This window comes from Ranitomeya variabilis, chromosome 2 (genome assembly GCF_051348905.1).
Source record: "Ranitomeya variabilis isolate aRanVar5 chromosome 2, aRanVar5.hap1, whole genome shotgun sequence".
In the NCBI taxonomy this organism is placed as follows: Eukaryota; Metazoa; Chordata; class Amphibia; order Anura; family Dendrobatidae; genus Ranitomeya; species Ranitomeya variabilis.
Window position 1 is genome coordinate 307,647,080 of NC_135233.1, and position 20,222 is coordinate 307,667,301.

At 41.2% G+C, this 20,222-nt stretch overlaps 1 protein-coding gene across 1 annotated transcript in view; it reads left to right on the forward strand.

Moving 5' to 3' along the window:
- The window catches only part of NRK (Nik related kinase), a 348,898-nt gene that overhangs the window by 219,620 nt on the left and 109,056 nt on the right, over positions 1-20,222 (forward strand). Inside the window, exons 21-23 of the mRNA XM_077285205.1 lie at positions 3,029-3,144; positions 6,438-6,531; positions 16,083-16,253. Coding sequence (XP_077141320.1) covers positions 3,029-3,144; positions 6,438-6,531; positions 16,083-16,253 — 381 coding nt within the window. The remainder of the gene's footprint in view (positions 1-3,028; positions 3,145-6,437; positions 6,532-16,082; positions 16,254-20,222) is intronic.

Consider the following 20,222-nt stretch of genomic DNA (forward strand, 5'->3'; position numbering starts at 1 on the left):
ATCAGGGCATTACAGCCCTACCCTTACTGGCTTATGGTGCCCACCCGGTGAGCAGAGAGGGGCCCGAGTGGCCCCTCACTTCTGCTCTCCACTCCTGGTACAGCCGGCGTGCTGGAACACCGGGTATCAGCGCATCTGCGCGCACTCATTCTCTGCTCCTTCCTCTCTGCATAGTGAGGACTGGAGCAGCAGAGCGCTGGCAGTGCGCGCGGCCGTGCAGAGAGTTGCTGGCTGCAGTGTAGCAGGGGCACACAGTCAGTCACACACGCTGTGACACTACTCACCGCACCTGCAGTCAGCAGCAGAAGCATCGGATCCCTCCCCTCCAGCAGCGTCACAGCTCTCACACTGTGAAGAGCCATGGAGGGGCGGGACTAAATGTCGGGGGTGGAGCCACAGACAAGCAGGGAGAAGAAGGCAGAAAGGATTAAGGAAATATAAAAATCAGAGCGGGAGACAGAAAAGATGTAAGAAGAGAGACAGAAAACACAACAGAGAGGCAAGACACAGGTGAGAAGTTTACACACACACATATATATATATATATATATATATATATATATATATATATATATATATACTATATAATTGTCTAAGGGTCACACTTCCGTCTTTCTGTCTGTCCTTCTGTCTTTCTTTCTGTCACGGATATTCATTGGTCGCGGCCTCTGTCGTCGCTGATTGGTCTCGGCAGCTGCCTGTCATGGCTGCCGCAACCAATCAGCGATGGGCACAGTCCGATTAGTCCCTCCCCTGCAGTCAGTGCCCGGCGCCCACTCCTTCCTCCCCACAATCAGTGCCCGCTCCATAATCCCCTCCAGTCACCACTCACACAGGGTTAATGGCAGCGGTAACGGGCCACAGTGTAACGCACTCCGTTACTGCTGCTATTAACCCTGTGTGTCCCCAACTATTTACTATTGATGCTGCGTATGCAGCATCAATAGTAAAAATATGTCATGTTAAAAATAATTAAAAAACAAAAAACCTGCTATACTCACCATCCGTCGCCTTTCCCGCTCCTCGCAACACTCCAGTGACCGCTCCATGCAAGCGGCAGCTTCCGGTGCCAAGGATGGTATGCGAGAAGGACCTGCCATGACGTCACGGTCATGTGACCGCAACGTCATCACAGGTCCTGCGCTCATACCAGCCCTGGGACCGGAAGCTGCCGCGTGCGGTACAGGGCCAGAACTTCATCGGAGGGTGAGTATATGTTTATTTTTTATTTTAAGTCTGTATACTACGTGACTCTGTGCTGTATACTCCGTCACTGGGCAATATACTACGTGGCTGGGCAATATACTACGTGGCTGGGCAATATACTACGTGGCTGGGCAATATACTACGTGGCTGGGCAATATACTACGTGGCTGGTCAATATACTACGTGGCTGGCCAATATACTACGTGGCTGGCCAATATACTACGTGGCTGGTCAATATACTACGTGGCTGGGCAATATGCTATGTGGGCTGTGCAATATACTACGTGGCTGTGTTATATACTACGTGGCTGTGTTATATGCTATGTGGGCTGTGCAATATACTACGTGGCTGTGTTATATACTACGTGGCTGTGTTATATACTACATGGCTGTGCTATACGCTACGTGGGCTGTGTTATATACTGCGTGGGCTGTGTTATCCACTACGTGGCTGTGCTATATGCTACGTGGGCTGTGTTATATGCTATGTGGCTATGCTATATTTCTCTGCTGTATCTGTGCATCATGAATCGTGCTATGTGTTAAAGGGGGGGCCCACTGAGACTCTTTCGCCCGGGGCCCTCTAAAACCTGGAGCCGGCCCTGGCTGTTGCAGTAGGGATATGGACCTGTCATACCACCCAGGCATAGATGACAGTCCTATGTTGCCGCATCTTCTCAGCCCATGTCCGATCCACACTATTGGCCCAGGCAGTCCACAATTCTCCCAACATCTCTGTTAATAGAGTTGTGGGACCTGACACATTCGTTTTCAGCCTCATCCTGTTCCACACTGGAAAATCTGAAAAATAAAAGTTAACACAGGCTTTAAAAAAAAACACATAAAAAAAGGCTAATTTATCAATAACTGGTCACAATACTAAAATATTGCAGGATACAGACAGGTCCTAGTGATAAAAGTTGAAGGTTGCAAAGGTGCAAAACACTGATGAATAACCACTTACGCATTACCATACAGCTTACCCCTTTTTGTATCCATGTTTTAAAAACAACTTTATAAAGTCTCATTAAAAATGTTTTTTAAAAAATCGGCAACTATCATCTAAACCCTAGTGTCAGTCTTGAGATCACAGTGAAGAAGAGAAGTTGTTCTGACACTCACCAAAAACCATCAATGAGAGCAATAAAACAATTATTGGAAAATATTGAAATCCATTAGTACGTGACCCTAGAAAACAGGATTCTTTGGATCACATACTAATGCATTTTAATATTTTCCAATAAAAGTGGTCTGCTTTGATTGAAGGATATTTCAATGAGTGGTGGAATAACTTATTTTATTCATATTCTTTCACGGGATTGACTCACGATTTTGCTCCTGTGCACCAACAAATTAGATACTTTAAGAACATAATTTGCCTGGGAGAGTGAGCTCAGCCATTTTTCTCTATCTTGAATTAATAATGTTTTGGTGAACGTTGATGTAGATGGTGATCTGAACCCACATTCTGCCTCGAACAAAAGGGCATTTGACAAATGTCAGAATGAAATTTCTGTAGAATCACTGAATAATGGAACCACAACCTTGGACACGCAATAATGATTGTGTCTTCTCCATGACAGCCTGATCCTTACCGAGAGTTAGCTTTGGACAGACACAGACCGCCATATATTGGACCAAGATTGGAATGCAATGCATGGGTCAGGAGAGCCACCGGCCAGCCCTTGCACTGCATATTTATACAGCCATCTTACTGTTCTTAATACTGTATTATGTAGTATAAGCTATATTATGGAATATCTGTATCTCACCATATATTTTAATAATATGATATAGCTAGTCATTTTTTTTTATCACCCAGAATCACAATTTTATAGCAAAGGGGAATGAGAATAACAGATCCTACTATAAGGCATCATATTATTCCTCATCCAGTGATGAAGTTGGCAGCAGTGATGATGATATCCAAAAAAAAAGGTTGGTGTCTTCCATACTTTATTAAAAATGCTTAAGAGAATGAGGAAAGGCTTGTCTACTCACAGTCCATGGAAACAGCACAAGTTTAGGTACAAATCTTACAGACTATATATTCAGCCCGAGTGTCGTCCAACAGCATTCGGACAAATGTCTGTAATAGTAGGGCTGTCCAGAGGAGCATTTTGGTTCACAAACTAAAACTGAAAATGAAAAAAAATGGCAGCATGCAATAATTTCATCCATATAGAGTGTAAAGGATTTTTAGTAATTTCTCATTTTGTGGAGGGGGGCTATTATAGATTTTTATTGCACTTGAGTATAGTTTTGAGCCTTCCCTGCCAACATTACTGTTATTTCAGCTGCCACTAAACGTTGACCTATTGATATTTCTTCCATAGAGATTTAGTAGTGGATACTGCTATGTTCCCTGGCCAGGTGACCTAGAGATATGTACTGTTGCCAGTCTTTACATGTATCATAGCTCCATTATGATGGAGTCCGATATGCCCCGGTGAAAAATTGGCACTTGGGCCCCCACCTACATGTTGGTCAGACATATTAGCCCTTGGTAGCATTTTAAATTCTATGAAGTAGACATAACAAGAAACTGGCACTCTGCTATAAAAGTGCTTGAGGAAATAATAAGGATCAGGTGACATAAATATAGAAAACAAATATCAAAAAAATGACTGGCACTTCCAAACCGAAAAAGACAAAGGTGTGAAAAGGTGCAAGCTAAGAGAGCCACTCTATATATCTAATAAATTAAAGCTACACTCGTAAATGCTATAGTATTTAAACATTGAAATTGGGACTGCACTACTGCTGTAGAAAACATGTTAAAAAATGAAAGTACTTAGCACACAAATTGGCCAATTCGTGTTAGCCCAACAGCCAGCGACAAGGCGTATTTGTCGCCGGCTGTTGGGATCACACGAATTGGCCAATTTGTATAAAACATGAAAAAAAACTAGGTAATTGTTTAGCATGCTGAAGCCTAACCATGTGTAATATCTTCACTGTTAGGATTCTGATCAATTTCACAAGTTCTGTCCTCATTGTTAGGATTCTGCTCAGCTTCACAAGTATTGTCCTCACTGTAAGGGTATGTGCACACTTTGCGGATTTGGCTGCGGATCCGCAGTGGATTAGACGCTGCGGATTCGCAGCAGGTTTTCCTGCAGTTTACAGTACCATGTAAACCTATGGAAAACCAAATCCGCAGTGCACATGCTGTGGAAAATTCTGCACAGAAAAGCTGCGGCTTATTTTCCGCAGCAGGTCAATTCTTTGTGCGGATTCCGCAGCATTTTACACCTATTCTATAATAGGAATCAGCAGGTGTAAAAACGCGGTTAATCCGCAGGTAAAACGCAGGGCGTTTTACCTGCGGATTTTTTAGAATCTGCACTGAAAAATCTGCACACGAATCCACAACGTGTGCACATACCCTAAGGATTCTGCTCAGTTTCACAAGTAATGTCCTCACTGTTAGGATTCTGCTCAGTTTCACAAATAATGTCCTCACTGTTAGGATTCTTCTCCGTTTCAAAAGTAAAGTCCTCACTGTTAGAATTCTCCTCAGTTTCACAAGTAATGCCCTCACTGTTAGGATTCTCCTGTTTCACAAGTAATGTCCTCACTGTTAGGATTCTGCTCAGTTTCACAAGTAATGTCCTCACTGTTAGGATTCTGCTCAGTTTCACAAGTAAGCCCTCACTGTTAGGATTCTGCTCAGTTTCACAAGTAATAACCTCACTCTTCGGATTCTCCTCAGTTTCACAAGTAATATCCTCACTGTTAAGATTCTGCTCATTTTCATGAGTAATGTCCTCACTGTTAGGATTTCGCTCAGCTTCACAAGTAATGACCTCACTGTTAGGATTCGGCTCAGTTTCACAGTTCTGGCATTCGTCATGCAAATTCTCATTATGCGCTTTTCATACGTGCGATCAAGTACTGACCATTTTCTTCTCCACTTCTATCACAGGTCTGCATTGAGATCTTTTATTCAGAACTTTGATATTTTATAGCTTTCAATGCACATATTTAACATTGGATTCGTATTACCTACTTCTGCTCATAGTTTGACCTAGTCTAACCAAATATAGTGGAGAGTTGATTCCATTTAGTGGATTGGAAATAGCAATCCTAAAGATACTTAAATCCATAAATGTAGCTTTGTTAAGTACTGTTCAGTTTCCAAAAAGTTATTTTATCTAACAAAATATACTTTCGGACTTAATCTGTGATAATTGTACATTAGGGTATTGCTGTTTAATGCAGTTTGTTACACCGTAGATTTAGTTTCCCTGTTTAAATAACTGAATATTTTTGCTAGAACAAGTTAGTATCAGTTTACACAGACTTCGTTATATTCAGGAAACTACAGAATGCCATAATAAGGCTACACTAGCAACACCCAATGTCAGGACTCGTAGGAAGATTCACATTTATAAGGGAGCCCAAAATGCAATTCACACTAATCAGATAGTCATATAAAGGACTTAACCACTATAAAAATGACACCTGTTGTGTGTTGTCAGCTATGATTATGCAGACAATGATCTTTATTTTGTAAATGAGGGAGCTAGGTGGCCAAGCTCTCAACGCACTGTTCTCCCCCTACGCCTTCATTGATTGACAGCACTCAATTGCCTAGAGTAAGTGCTGCCTGGACTGAAAACTTGTCCATGCAGGCACACATTGGCAACGATCACGCTGGGCAAGCAAGCGCTGACAATCAATATAGGGGACGGTCTAGAATGGTGCACACCAAGGGTGCACCTAGCGTACTCAAGGGTTTGGGCACACCAAGGGTGCACCTAGCGTACTCATTTCCATAGTTATCAAATATCATTTTTTGATAACCATAGCTAAGAGAACTTAACAGGAATGATTTTTATAAGGGCTAAGCCCTCTATAGGACTATCTGATACGTTTAAGCTGAATTTGGACTTAAGTGCCAGACTACCTTTAAGTGTGCACTTTAGTTGGAACAGTACATCTCCCTGATTAGCCCAACAAATATTGGGATACTACTGTAAATAGCAAAGATATAAAAAAAAATCATAAACATTAGATAAAAGTCGGTCAAGCCCTCCAATTTCATCAGCAAATGTCAGCAGTCTAATGTATATGGGAGGCCTCCCGACTCTCCCCCGACAGATGCGGCAGGGAAGAGGATAATGCAGTCATTGTGAATTCAATAGTTGGACCTTTTGTTCGGAATGGAGATAAGTCACTGGCAATGAATCCTGGCAGCTAATTTGTGGGTTTAATATTTTTTTCAGGCAACCACTAAGCAATGGTATAGTAGAGGTGTCAAGGACAAGACCGTCAGATGGAAAAGTGGAGAAACCCCAGAGCAACAGGCATGGAGACAAGGTGTGGTGCTTAGATACGTTCTTTTCTTTTACAGTAGTAATTCCCCAGGTTACTACAATTGATTGCAAACTTTAGAAATCATTCAAACCATAGTAATCATTCCACCAGGTCATAGACGTCATCTGCAAAAGAATGCTGACTCCACTCTGATGAACCATTCTGATTTAGTTGGTGGAGCTCACGGCCTTGTCACCACATTGGCGCCAGTCCTTTGGTACAGACCCTGCTATTATGCAATCCTTGAATATTAGAAGTAATGGTCTGTCTATTGGGGGACTTACTTGCTGCAGTACTCGGGGTGTATGGCATCCAGGCCAGTGCAACTCTCTACTTTAGTGTTTTTCGAGGCGATACCATCATGTCGTCTGTCATGGAATTTACTGTAGAGAAAAATGAGTTTAGTAGATTGCCCTTTCCCTCATCCTCTTTCACCATTTCTCCCAGATTATTTTTGAACGGACACAACACTATTTGCCTTTCTTACAGTTTAAGTAGAAGCATATTTTTTGATTATTTTTAGTTTCTTTATGAATGAGCGTTTCTGTCTCAATCTTTGCTGCCCTGACTTTTTTAAATCAATTAAATTTTTTCTCTTTAATTATCTAATGCCTTTGTCACTACCCCTCTTGCTTTAATTCCCTAAATGTTTTTTTGTCATCTGTTAAACCTTTTACTGCTATATTAAAAGGAATCTGTCACCAGGTTTTTGCTATGTGATCTAAGAGCAGCTTACATGACTGTGCTTTTGTTTCAATAAAATCAGTGTTTTATCAGCAGGAGATGATCACTAACTGAGTGGCTGCCTCGTGCTTGCTGGTCCAACCACACCTCCACCACTGATTAGCAGCTTTGCAGATGTGGGCAGGGTTATACATAAATCAATCTTCCAAGCACTGCTAAATCTGCAGCAGAGAAAACTGTGATACTGCACCCAGTAGAGTTGTTGGGATGTGGCAGATCAGGACTGCTCTCCCTGACACTCTTCCCTCTATCCCACCTTCTGTCACCCAGCTAGCTGTCTCATATTTCTGCAGCTATATCATACTGTACTCCTCCACATCTACCCCAATAAGCATCTGCTCAGTGAGTAACAAACTCCTTCCCATATTGTCTGTGGATTTCAGTTTTGCTAGGTATAAACAGGAATAAAGTAAATATACACAATTAATTAGTACAAGTTACTGCCTCCTAAACGCCATAATTCCAAAGTCATCGAATCACAAGTCACACACTTTAGCCAAAACACACTTAGGTTAAATCACTCACAAGCTCTTTCATTCGCTACTTCTGATGTTGGAAATATAGTTGCTTTTCCTTAGCTGCAACCTTCAATGTTTGCGAAAGACTCTGTGTGAACATGTAAGGTACTAGCAGGATCGCGGGATGCAATGACGACCAGGAGGCAGAGCAAGAGTTAACAAATTTTATATCAGAATATGTCCCAACAGTAAATACTCCACGCAGGGAGTAAGTGGGTGTAAGCATACGGGCCCACAAAATATATTTATCAATAAAGGAATTGCAACAGGTGTAAAACAACGGGTTAACTTACCAGGTGAAGCACTGTCTGTACGGCGGCAGAATATACTGATCTTCTTATATGTGGTCTGGTGATCCTGGAACGAGGTGCAGTATGGGGGAAGGATTGCTGCACGGCCAAAGAAGTAGAAAGTCTCTGGGCGAAGGCCGCAGTCCTGAAGCTACGGACTGCACGTGTTGCTGGGCCAGCATTGAGAAAAGAGTCAGCGGATGTCAGTTGTACTGACCGGTTAGTTTCCATTGGAGTCGGGGGTTGACGGGGGATTAGCCTCTGGGATTGTCTGTATGCGCAGAGGATGTAACGCAGTAGAGCAGGCCTGTAAGGCCTCTTTCACACTTGCGTCGTGTGATGTACGTTGCAATGCGTCGTTTTGGAGAAAAAACGCATCCTGCAAAGTTGCCCGCAGGATGCGTTTTTTCTCCATAGATTTGCATTAGCGACGCTTTGCGACGTATGGCCACACGTCGCATCCATCGTGCGACGGATGCGTCGTGTTTTTGGAGGCCGCGACACACAAAAAAACGTTCATTGTAACGTTTTTTTGTCCGTCGGTTCCGCTTTTTCCGACCGCGCATGCGCAGCCGGAACTCCACCCTCTCCTCCCCGCTCATCACACTGGGCAGCGGATGCATCGTAAGACTGCATCCACTGCCCACGTTGTGCTAAATTTAGCACAACGTCCGTCGGTACGTCGGGCCGACGGTTTGCGACAGCCCCGTACCGATGGATGTGTGAAAGTAGCCTAAGCTGGCGTCGGTCTGCGGAGAGGGAGTCAACCCTCTCTTGTTGCACACGCTGGGTCCCTGCAAAAAGCTCTGTTTCCACACACGCAGTCCCCTTTATATCACACCCGCCCCCAGAAGTCAGGTACAAAGGTCTATCCCAGTCAGTAAGTGCTTCCCTGGCAACAAAGGTGACAGACCCGATAGTTCCGGCCTGGACATGCAGGAGAGACTACTATTCCGGTCCATCTTCCTACAAACACACCCTTACTCTAGGTTTTCTCACAGATTACCACTGATCACCAGAGGATATTTTGCGATTAGTTTATTGCCAAGTGTAGATTGTCCAAACAGTAGAATCCCCCAATCGGTCAATTGATGTAAACAAACACTGTTTGTAATATCTATGGTCGCGCTACAGGGAAATCAAACACTTTTGCTAGGTTTCTTCATAGATTACTACTGTTTGCCGGTGGAGTTTATAGGCAAGGACTAATTGTTCATAGCGGTGAACCACTCTAAGCTGGTCAAGCTCATTTAGTGTTACATCATTAGAATACACTTTGTCCTAGTCTTTCTACTGATGAAGAATTAATGAGTATCAGAAACTACTGTATACCGTTGATTTAAAAAATATCCATAGCGCACATATTCTGCTGTTATATGGTCACCATCCTTATATAATCGCCAGAACATTTACATGACATATAGTGAAATTATCCACGGTGTTAATTGCATCATACTGTGAGACTATGTTAAGGTTTTATTACAGATTTTTGCAATACACATTCATTGCAACATTCACGCCTTTTTATCACAAATTGTTAGGCACCCAGCCTTATTATATTTCCCATTATGGGCTATCAAGACAGAAACTCCTATAATGGCAATGCTATCTGTATAAAACATGTGTTGAGTAATTCAATATCTTTGGTGTTTTCTGGCCAATTTTCTCTCCAGGATTTTTTGCATCAAACATCAGGCCAGAATTATGTTTAGGGGGTAGCATGAGGTCAGGACTTCATCACTAACTTCCAAATTCCTGTGGCTGTGCAGAAGATTGCAGAGACACATTTATTACACATTTATGCAACCTTTTATCTTTAACTTTCATAAAAATATATTTACTTGTATTGTTAAAATCTACACGCATGCAAACATATGGAAAGTATGTATCAAATATGTTATCAATTCAAATTTTGCACATCACATTATTTTGGATATTATATAATTATAGCTGTTATTTTTTATATTCTGTGACCGTATTCCTTTTATTCCAGTAGTGCTTTAAAGAAAGTTGACGACAAATACTTTACATATGGTTTGCATAATCTTTTGGGCTTATTGCCAGGCTCCATGTAAATCATCAACTATGCTTAATAACCCACAAGGAATACACATGTGCAGTCAACAACAGTTTCTGATATGTTCCATATTGTGGGGTTAGGCACAGAGATTGAAAAAACATATAAAAGAAAAAAAGATTTGCAATTATGTCAGATTATAGGATCAATTATGTCAGATTGTAGGATCTGCCACGTAGATTTTGGCAGTGGGATACATCTATCACCACAGTTGAAACATGTAAACCCAACCTAAAGCCCCCTATATGCATTAGATAGGGGTCGGCCAAATACTCGTCAGACCAACATCTATTTCTCCAACTCTTCTTTACACAGAAAAGCTCAGTCCTGGCAGACACTCATCTCCGAAAGAACAAAAGGATTGGCTGTTGGAAATCCAACTTTCCAAATCCATCAGGGGAAGAGTTGGGAGGTCCCCATTCACATTCACATTAGATAGCTGCCGACCAAACAGTCTCTTAGGCCAACATCTATCTCCCAGACTTTCCCATAAAGAGGAAAGCTCGGCCCTGGCAGACAGTTATCTCCAGAAGAACAGAAGGATCATTGGAAATCCAACTGGCCAAACTCACCCAGGAAGAGTCAAGAGGTCCCCATATACATTATATTATTGGTCGATCCCACTGTGGGACGGTTCCGCTGACTATAGTATTATGTGTGTGGAGGCCTTAGTTTGCCAGTGTAAAGATTAAGATTAAGACAAAATGAGTGGGCTATGTGATGGCTTCTTCATTGAGGTGACTACATGGATGGCTTGACTGGACAAAATCTGGTCATACTACCACATAAGTTGTCCTTCTTGATTGCAGCCAGCTCCACTGAAACTAACTATTCTAGGGTCTTTTAACCCATCATTATGTTTTGGATTATGGGAGTAAACTCACACATGAAAAAAAGTGAGAATGTAGATTTAGCGAATCTCAGGATACCAGTGCTGCAAGACAACAGAACTAACCACTGAGCCACCATGTTGCCCTGCACCACTACGTCTAACATCCCCAAAGTGATATCAATTTCAGTTTGATTATGCTACACCATGCTAAAATGTAATATCTGTTCCTCCATCTGAGCATCTAAATTTCTACCTGTTCATTACACGGCATGAGGCCTTTTCTTTCCATCTCTTGAAAATCACTTTAAGTTGTGCTGAAAGATCTCGTTAATAGTACATTATACTCCAAGGACAGTATTCGCTAAAATCTAATTCCGCTTTGTTCGCGATATTATCTTCTTCAATGGGCTTAAACAATTGCGTTTAAGTGACCCACATTACATATAAATTAATTCTATAATTTAAAAGGCCACTTTTCCTCTTTCTTTTAGCTGATAAGAGTCTCAACATAAAAAGAAAAGCTTTGGAAACGCTTGTAGCACTTTACCCTTGGGACTATTTCATGAAATAAGCAACCGTCAGAAGACTCTCATATCGTACAGTTTTAGACTGCTTCTTTATTTCTTGCTTTGATGAATCTTTGTTGAAAAATATAAAATTGTCTTAAAAAGTTTGATAAAAGTTTGTTCTTGCAGTTAAGAACTTTTTTGCAGGGATTGTTATCATGTTATTACATATGGTCTCTATTCAGCTCTCATTGACAGAGTCAGCATTAGCGCCAAGAGACCCTGGCAAGTGCTGGAGCCTACTCCGCCTAAATTTATAATTCAACAATTAACCAATTTAATGCTAAAGCTTTTCATGTGTTCAGTCCAAAAAATTAACTATTATTCCAAAAGATCACCGAACATGTATATTGTTTGTGTGTCCCCTCTTTTCCAACCTGCAGTCCCAATTAGCATGTATTATTTGATGTCCAAATTCTTTGGATTAGATCCTGGTGTTTTAGGCTGTAATGTAGCAGTAAAATTATGATCTGTTACCCTATGATTCCACAGGTAAGGACAGTAGGCCCACCATTCGACTCACTGGACCTGCAGCTTTAGCTAGGAAACATTGTAGGTGCAGCTTCTGTAATGCAACTGTGACCAAATTGTTATCATTTTCTTATATGACTGTTTTCAGGCTCGGATTGGCCAAGAAGAGAATCTCTTAGTGGGCCACTGTGCAGGAGTGACCACCTACCCCCAACATGAGCAGTAGTTGGCCCAATACACTTGATTCTTAATGTATCGACAAAAGCAATACCTCATTCATCCATCCATCCAACAAACTACAAAGCTTATTATTTTATAGAAGTATAAGTGAATTTGTGAAAGAGGTTAATGAAATATTTACATATGGCAGAACACTGAGCACCCATAGTCAATGTTATTGGTGGCTCGTTGGCACCCTAGGCCAACACAGCGTGTCTGATATTCATCATAAATGTAGAATCCACTTTTATTTTTCGATTATAAAGTTTAGCTGCCCATAAACAAATTGATAGCTGTTGTCCTGCAGATTACAAACCATTAAGTCTCCAACAACATTATTGTTCTGCTCCACTGTAATGTGCCTGTTTTGTGTATGTAGGGATGCAAGGTGGTTAACACACAGGATTATAAGAAGATGTAATTGCCAAACATCTATTTTTATACCCTAATGACTTTTTAATTACCTTTATTATACAATGCCCTTCTCTTCTAGCTATCCAACTAAGCCCCAAATGTTTTTTTTAGTTCACTTACTGTGACATTTTGCTTGAGAGGAGTCTCAAGCAAATGCATCTTCAGAAAGCCGGGGCTACAGTTACTTCCTCGCAGCGTCTATCACCTCTCCTGGGATAGGACATCATCAGGAGGCGGTGCTGAAGTTACTTACTACAGTTTCTTGCATCATGGCCCACTGAAGATGTCCTGCCATGGTGCTGATAGATGCTGTAGGAGAGGCGAGTGCAGCGTCTGTCTGTGTCACCACAACTTCAAAGTAGAGGGAGAAGGTAAAAGCAGTGTTACAGAAGTCCCCTCAAACGAGTCATCATCGGGCTGTCGTGCTGGTTTCACTCACAGCTTCTAACACCACCTCCTGATGACATCTTCTTCCACATTTAATAATGCAGTAATGGCAATAGAAGCAGGGAGCCAGCGCTGAACTCACCTTTCCCACAGCTTCTATCACCATGGATTCTTTACATGGCGGGGGGTGCTGATGGAAGAAATTGTAGTAAGTAGATGCAGTGCTACCCCCTGATGATATCACCAGGAAGGGTGATAGATGCTGCGGGAAAGTGAGTCTGGCTCAAGCCTACTGTCATGTCCCATTTGAAACTCCTCTTAAAGGAAGCATCACAGGAAGTGAAATAAAAAAATACATATGGAAAAGAGCTAGATAATGAGAAGTGTATGGGGTTGTATAATTAAGCTAATTACAAAAGTGCATGGGGTTCAACAATACATAGAAAGGACATTTTAGGTATCAAACTAACCACCACTATAAGGCCCCTGATTCACCATTGGTGGAGGGTTTTTAAATCACCTATAATTTTTTACTTTCTTCTTTGTTTTTTGCATCCAATTATTCAAAATGGTATATAGTGTGAAAATTTTGCTTAAAGTCAAAATAATTTTTTGTCTTTGACCTTTTTGTGACTTCAGATAACACATTTTGAAAAATGTTTTTTTTTTTTAAAAAAAAACTGCAACATTTTGTTTTATACACAATTTGTGCCATCAGTTTGGTCTGTCAGGTGGTTTGCACTGGCATTGGGCTTTTCTATATGAACATCATTATAAACAAGTGAGAAGAAAATGAGACACAACCATCTTAGGGTTGAGTATGGGGCTGACAAGAACTGAGCATTCCTAAAATAGGATGAGGGAAACAAACACGTGTGTTGGAACCAGCTTAGTACCAGGAGAGTGCTTCATTTGCATTTATCATATATATGTTTACTCACTTATATAGCACCATTAATTCCACAGTGCTTTGCAGACATCATCATTACTTTTCCCTTTGGGGCTCACAATCTAAATTCCCTATCAGTATGTCTTTTGAGTGTGGGAGGAAACCGGAGAACTCAGAGGCAGGGCCGGCTCCAGGTTTTCGTGGGCCCCGGGCGAAAGAGTCTCAGTGGGCCCCTTTAACACATACCACAATTCATAATGCACAGTTACAGCAGAGAAATATAGGTATAGTACATAGCCAAAGATTTCACTTCTTATATTACATGAGTGACATCTATTGTAAATTCTTCAATAGGTCAGAAACCCGAAAGTAAAGTCCTCCATACAGTATTATGGGCATCACATAATGCTCCATGCAGAATAATGTGCCCCATATATTGCTTCTTGCAGTATTATGGGCACCACATAGTGCTCCATACAGATTAAAGTGACCCATATATTGCTCCATACAGTATTATGGGCACCACATAATGTTCAATACATATTAATAAGCCCCACATATTGCCTCATACAGAATAATGAAAAGCATATATTACTCCATACAGAATAATGGACCCTATGCAATGCTCCATACAGTATAATGAGCCACATATAATGCTCCATACAGTACAATGAGCCACATATATTGCTCTGTACAGTATTATGGGCACCACATATTGCTCCATTCAGAATAATAGGCCCCATATGATGCTCCATACAGAATAATGAGCCCCATATATTTATCCATACAGAATAATAGACCTCATATAGTGCTCCATACAGTATAATGAACCACATATATTGCTTCATACAGAATGAGCCCCATATATTGCTCCATACAGTATATAATAGGCCCCATATATTGCTCCAAACAGTATAATGAGCCCCATGTATTACTCCGTACTGTATAATGGGCCCCATATATTGCTCCATACGCAATGGGTCCCATATAATGTTCCATACAGTATATGATGGGCTCCATATAATGCTCCAGTATATGATGGGCCCCATATATTGCTCTATATATAGCGGGCCCCATGTAATGCTCCATACAGTATAGGATGGGCCCCATAGAGTATAATGAGCCCCATATATTGCTCCATACAGTATAATGAGCCCCAAATAAAGGTCCATATTGTATAATAAGCCTCACATAATGCTCCATACAGTATATGATGTGCCCCATATATTGATACATATAGAACAGTTCCCATATAATGCTCCATATATAATGGGCCCCATATATAATGCTCCAGTGTATGATGTGCCCATATCATGCTCCATATATAATTGGCCCCATATATGATGCTCCAGAGTATGATGGGCCCATATATGATGCACCAGTTTATGATGGGCCCCATATATGATGCTCCAGTGTATGATGGTCCCCATATATAATGCTCCAAACATGAAAAAAATTAAATACTCACCTCTCATTGCTGGCTGCTGCTCTGCTCCAGACTCCTCAGTGTCATCGTCTTCCAGCTCTCTGAACTGTGACTGCTCAGGCAGAGGGCGCGCAGATGTGACGTCATCACACCCTCTGACCTGAACGTCACAATCATCAAACGCCGCAGCGGTGGAGCTGGGAGAGGTAAGTATCACAAGTGCTGGGACCCTGATCAAGCGGAGGGGCCCACTCGCAGGTGTCTGCACTAGCACATACATCGGGCCCCCATAGTGGGCCCCCTGCCTGCTCAGGGCCCTGGCACTTGCCAGGGTACGCCGGGTGCTGATGCCAGCCCTGCTCGGAGGAAACCCACGCAAATACAGGGAGAGCATACAAACTCCTTGAAGAATTTGTCCATGGTGGGATTTAAACCTAGGACCTCAGCGTTGCAAGACTCTGGTTCTCACCAATGAGCCCAATGTATCTCTGTTATACACTTCACATGATATGTAAGATAATACAAAAGTGTTTGCATGAGTGACTGGCTTGAGAAGTAGGGTTATTACACAAAAACTAGGAGATGTGTTGCTGCCCTTCGCTCTGTCATTTGTCTTTGCCACAGATTCCATTTCTTTTGCAATGATGACAGATTTATCTTTCCAGGTGCAGAGGGATCCAGGTTAGTTTATATTTCAATCTGCTGCATTATGTATTAACAGACAGCTGAACAGCAAAGTTGTAGCACCAATCAAGGACTCTGGAGCTCCTACAATCAAAATTATCTCCTGCCAGATCTCCTGCAACAGAGCAATCCTTCAGAGACTTCAGTGAATCAGCTCAAAACTCCTCAGAAAAGTCACAGTCCTCTGAACAAATCTCAGAATGATCAGGTGAAATCATTAAGTTTTATGTTGCGCTTCACTTGTTCAGCCAAACAAGAAAGAGACAGAGAGAATGATCACTTGTCTTCTCTTTCACAGGTCACCCTTCCAACCTTATGTTACATGTTTTATGCTTTCAGCACAGCGGGTACTGTCAGTGCAGAATACTTGTATCCAAACAAACAGCTTTTTTTGCAATTTAAAGAACACTTTACTATAATAATTAAAGTTATGAGAAAATACAAATTCATAATTTGTCCATCTTTTCTTCAAGATATTATTCTTAAAGGGAACATGACCGAGGGGATATTATCAGATTCTGCTCTGTGAGTGGTTACTTTTTCCTCTCTGACATTGTCCAATCATAAGCAGGAGGCATCATGCAGCAGAAAAAAATGCCCTGCTCCAAAGAAGGTCTGCTCGGCTTTCTCTGTGTGATATTTAAAGACTCTGTGCCTACCCAGGTCACACAGATTTAACTGTTAATGATTACTGTAGAAGGGAAGTAGAGCAGAGCTGTGTGTCATTATAAAGACTTCTTGCAGCTCTTCTCTCACAGCTCTGCTTTACACCCTATCTCTCTATACTGAAAGTGCCGCAAGAGATTTGTAATGATTCACAGCTCTGCTCTTCTCAGTGGTCTCACCGACATCATTTATTCTAATTATAACCAGGGGAGGACAGTAGAGAAGAGCTTTGTGTCATTACAAACACCTTTACAGTAGTGATGAGCAAATATACTCGTTGCTCGGGTTTTCCCGAACACGCTCCGGTGGTCTCCGAGTATTTTAGTGTTCAGAGATTTAGTTTTCATCATGGCAGCTGAATGATTTACAGCTACTATCCAGGCTGAGTACATGTGGGGGTTGCCTGGTTACTAGGTAATCCCCACATGTAATCAAGCTGGCTAATAGCTGTAAATCATGCTGCTGAGGCGATGAAAACGTAATCTCCGAGCTCTAAAAAATACTCGGAGACCACCCGAGCGTGTTCAGGAAAACCCGAGCAACGAATACACTCGCTTATCACTACTGTACAGCTCTCTCCTCCCATGCAAGACAGTGCTGTGAGAAGAGAGCTGAAAAAAATGTCTGTAATGACATAGCTTTACTCCTCTCCCCTGCTTGTAATCACATTCGGTGGCAGCAGTGAGATTAGTAAAGACAGAAAGGCTGTGTGTCATTACATGTCCTTTCATATCTCATCAAAAAAGCCTATGTTGAGCTTCTCTGGGGGCATGTTCTTCTTTTACCTCTACATCAGTGTTTCTCAACTCCAGTCCTCAAGACCCAAGAACAGGTCAAGTTTTTAGGATATCAATGTATTGCACAGGTGATAATTTCATCACCTGCTCAAGCATTAATTCCATCACCTATGTAATACTAAGGAAATCCTGAAAACATGACCTGTTGGTGGGTCTTGAGGACTGGAGTTGAGAAACACTGGTCTACATGATACCTCCTGCTTATGATTGATTAATGTCATACAAAGGGAAAAGTAACTGCCCCTTGGTCTTTGTGAAAATTTGAATCTAAACTTTACAAGAAATATCTGTGCAACAGAGATGAACAATTAAAAAATAAAATCTATATTTTATTCAGCTCTGTAGGTTAAAAAGCTCAAACTGGTGAATGGATCTCTATAAGTGCATGTAACTAGATGTATTTTTGTCCGAGTTGCTGGTCACTGCCTCTCTCCAGCAGAAGAGACAGTAAGGCCTTATTCAGACATCAGTCATTTTTCTCATATTTGTAAACAATACATTTAACTTTCATCTTTGATTTGGATCTAAGTATCAACAGTGTTTTTCTTGGGTGCAGTCTTTACCATGAGCGATTTTCTTATATGAAAAGAAATAGAAATCACATGTGTTTTTGTGGACATACAGTGAAAAACATGGGTAGAATACATACATGAAACACAGATGTCTGAAAGAGGCCTATAATGGATTACAAGACATGGGCGTTGGTCTTTGTATCCCTGTTTCTATCTCTCAGCTGTCAAGTTCTTGGGCTTTCATAGGCTTTCAATCCTGGTCAGTTGGACCAATAGATTGGTCAATGGCAGGGGTAACCGCATGTTGGGAAATTCTGGGAAAGGAAGTTCCAGCTCCTATAGTGCTAGCAGAATGATGATGAACTCAAATAGTGGATAGAGTGAAAGAGCAGAGAATTGCGTGCAAGGACAAGTATGCCTTAAGTATTACTATCTTACAACATTAATAGTATACTCCAAAGATATTCTGTTAATGCCTAAGAGATGTGAATCTAACCTGTGAGAACTTGACATTGGGAAAAACTCTGTCCCATTATCTCTATTTTGTGTGACCATTTTTACTAGCACATTTTGTGGACAGTCAACCACGTGCTGCTTTCCCTGATATTTTTGTAACCCGTTTCCAAGTGTGACAACAACCCCTCTATTAGATGGAATATGGAAAAAGGCGACAAAGGTGCATCAAAATGGTGGTCATGAGACGGCTAACCCCCCCTATACACCCGAACACTTGGCCCCGTCAAGCACTCATGTGTTCTCTATGGAGAAAGCCTGGACGTCTCCATACAGATTAAATCGACAGCCAGTCCCACCATAATTACTTTATTTGTAAAAGGGGGCTCTACTCCATTCTTTCAATAGGATTAACCATTCCTGCATTGCAAGTGAATTTATTTGTTGGCTTTATTGAGGGTCTAGCAGGTGTCATGTGCGCATGTCAAATTTAAGAAATGGCTAAATATATATTAGCAAATCAATATATGGCACAAGCACCAGCTTGGAGCGCATTATATATAAAAAGTTATATATTTAAAAACAACTGTTCCAACAGAAGTGATTTTTATTACATCTAATAAATATAACCAAGGTAAGATAAATAAAAATCTGTACGTTAGAAAAAAAAGTATTTTGAAAACAAAGTATTGGAATTAGTAAAAATAGATCATTTACATAGTACAGAAATCTGTTTGCTTCACAAAGGTGTCACCAGAAAGATGCATAAATTAATATGCCGAATGTAATGTTTATGAAGGTTGCATGTATACAGATTTTGTTTGCTGTGTTGCTGACTTACTTCATATACTGGTATTATAGGCTTAGTCTAACACTCCTCATTAATAACTGTCACAATAGTGACATCTATAGGCTGCAAAGAATCATTACTCAATTCATATTAAAGCACTTTGCATATCACACAATATCATTAAAACTGATTTATTATGGGAATTAGAAAACGTTTGGCAAAATCTTTTCTGGTCGAGGGCCAAAGTTTTTAGGGCAGCAATAATGATTACAGAGGTATTATCATCTGAGACATTTCTAGCATACCAAAAGTGTATGTGAAATGCATACAAAGCCACATACAGAAAACTATTTTCATCTAGGTCCAGATGGTTGAAGGCTGCATAGAATGGCATTGCGGGCCACATTTGGGCTTAAATGCCCCGAGAATTGTTGGCAACTATGCAGTTACATAAAAGAGTGCATGTGTGATAACCCAATATGGGTGTTTCTAGTTTCACAAAATATGCTCTGTAGGGATTCAAGCTTCATACCAGCAGTGAGGGGTACACACAGGCACTTGGCTCTGGTGGAAAACTGTCTTAGGTTTATCGTCTCTGATAAACCTCAAAAATAAACAAATCGGCTTTTTTTCAGCCAAAAGAAAACATTCAATAGCAAAAAAAAAAAGTCCTTTATAAGGATAAGCACACTAAAATTGCACGGGCTTACTTTCACGGTAAGTCAGGCACTGCTATGGCTTCAGGCATAGTCTGTTCACCAATAGAGCTCTCACTTCAGCTCCTCTACCACCGCCACATCTGAGCCAATTCAGCTACATTTTATAAGGCCTGGACTGGAGTGTGTCAGAGCGACCATTCCCACCCAGGCTCTGCTGGTCGCTCCTAAATCCTGGACCCAAAATCTGATCCATGTACAAAAATCTATCAGTAACCTCCATTACTGGAGCCTTCAATTCCA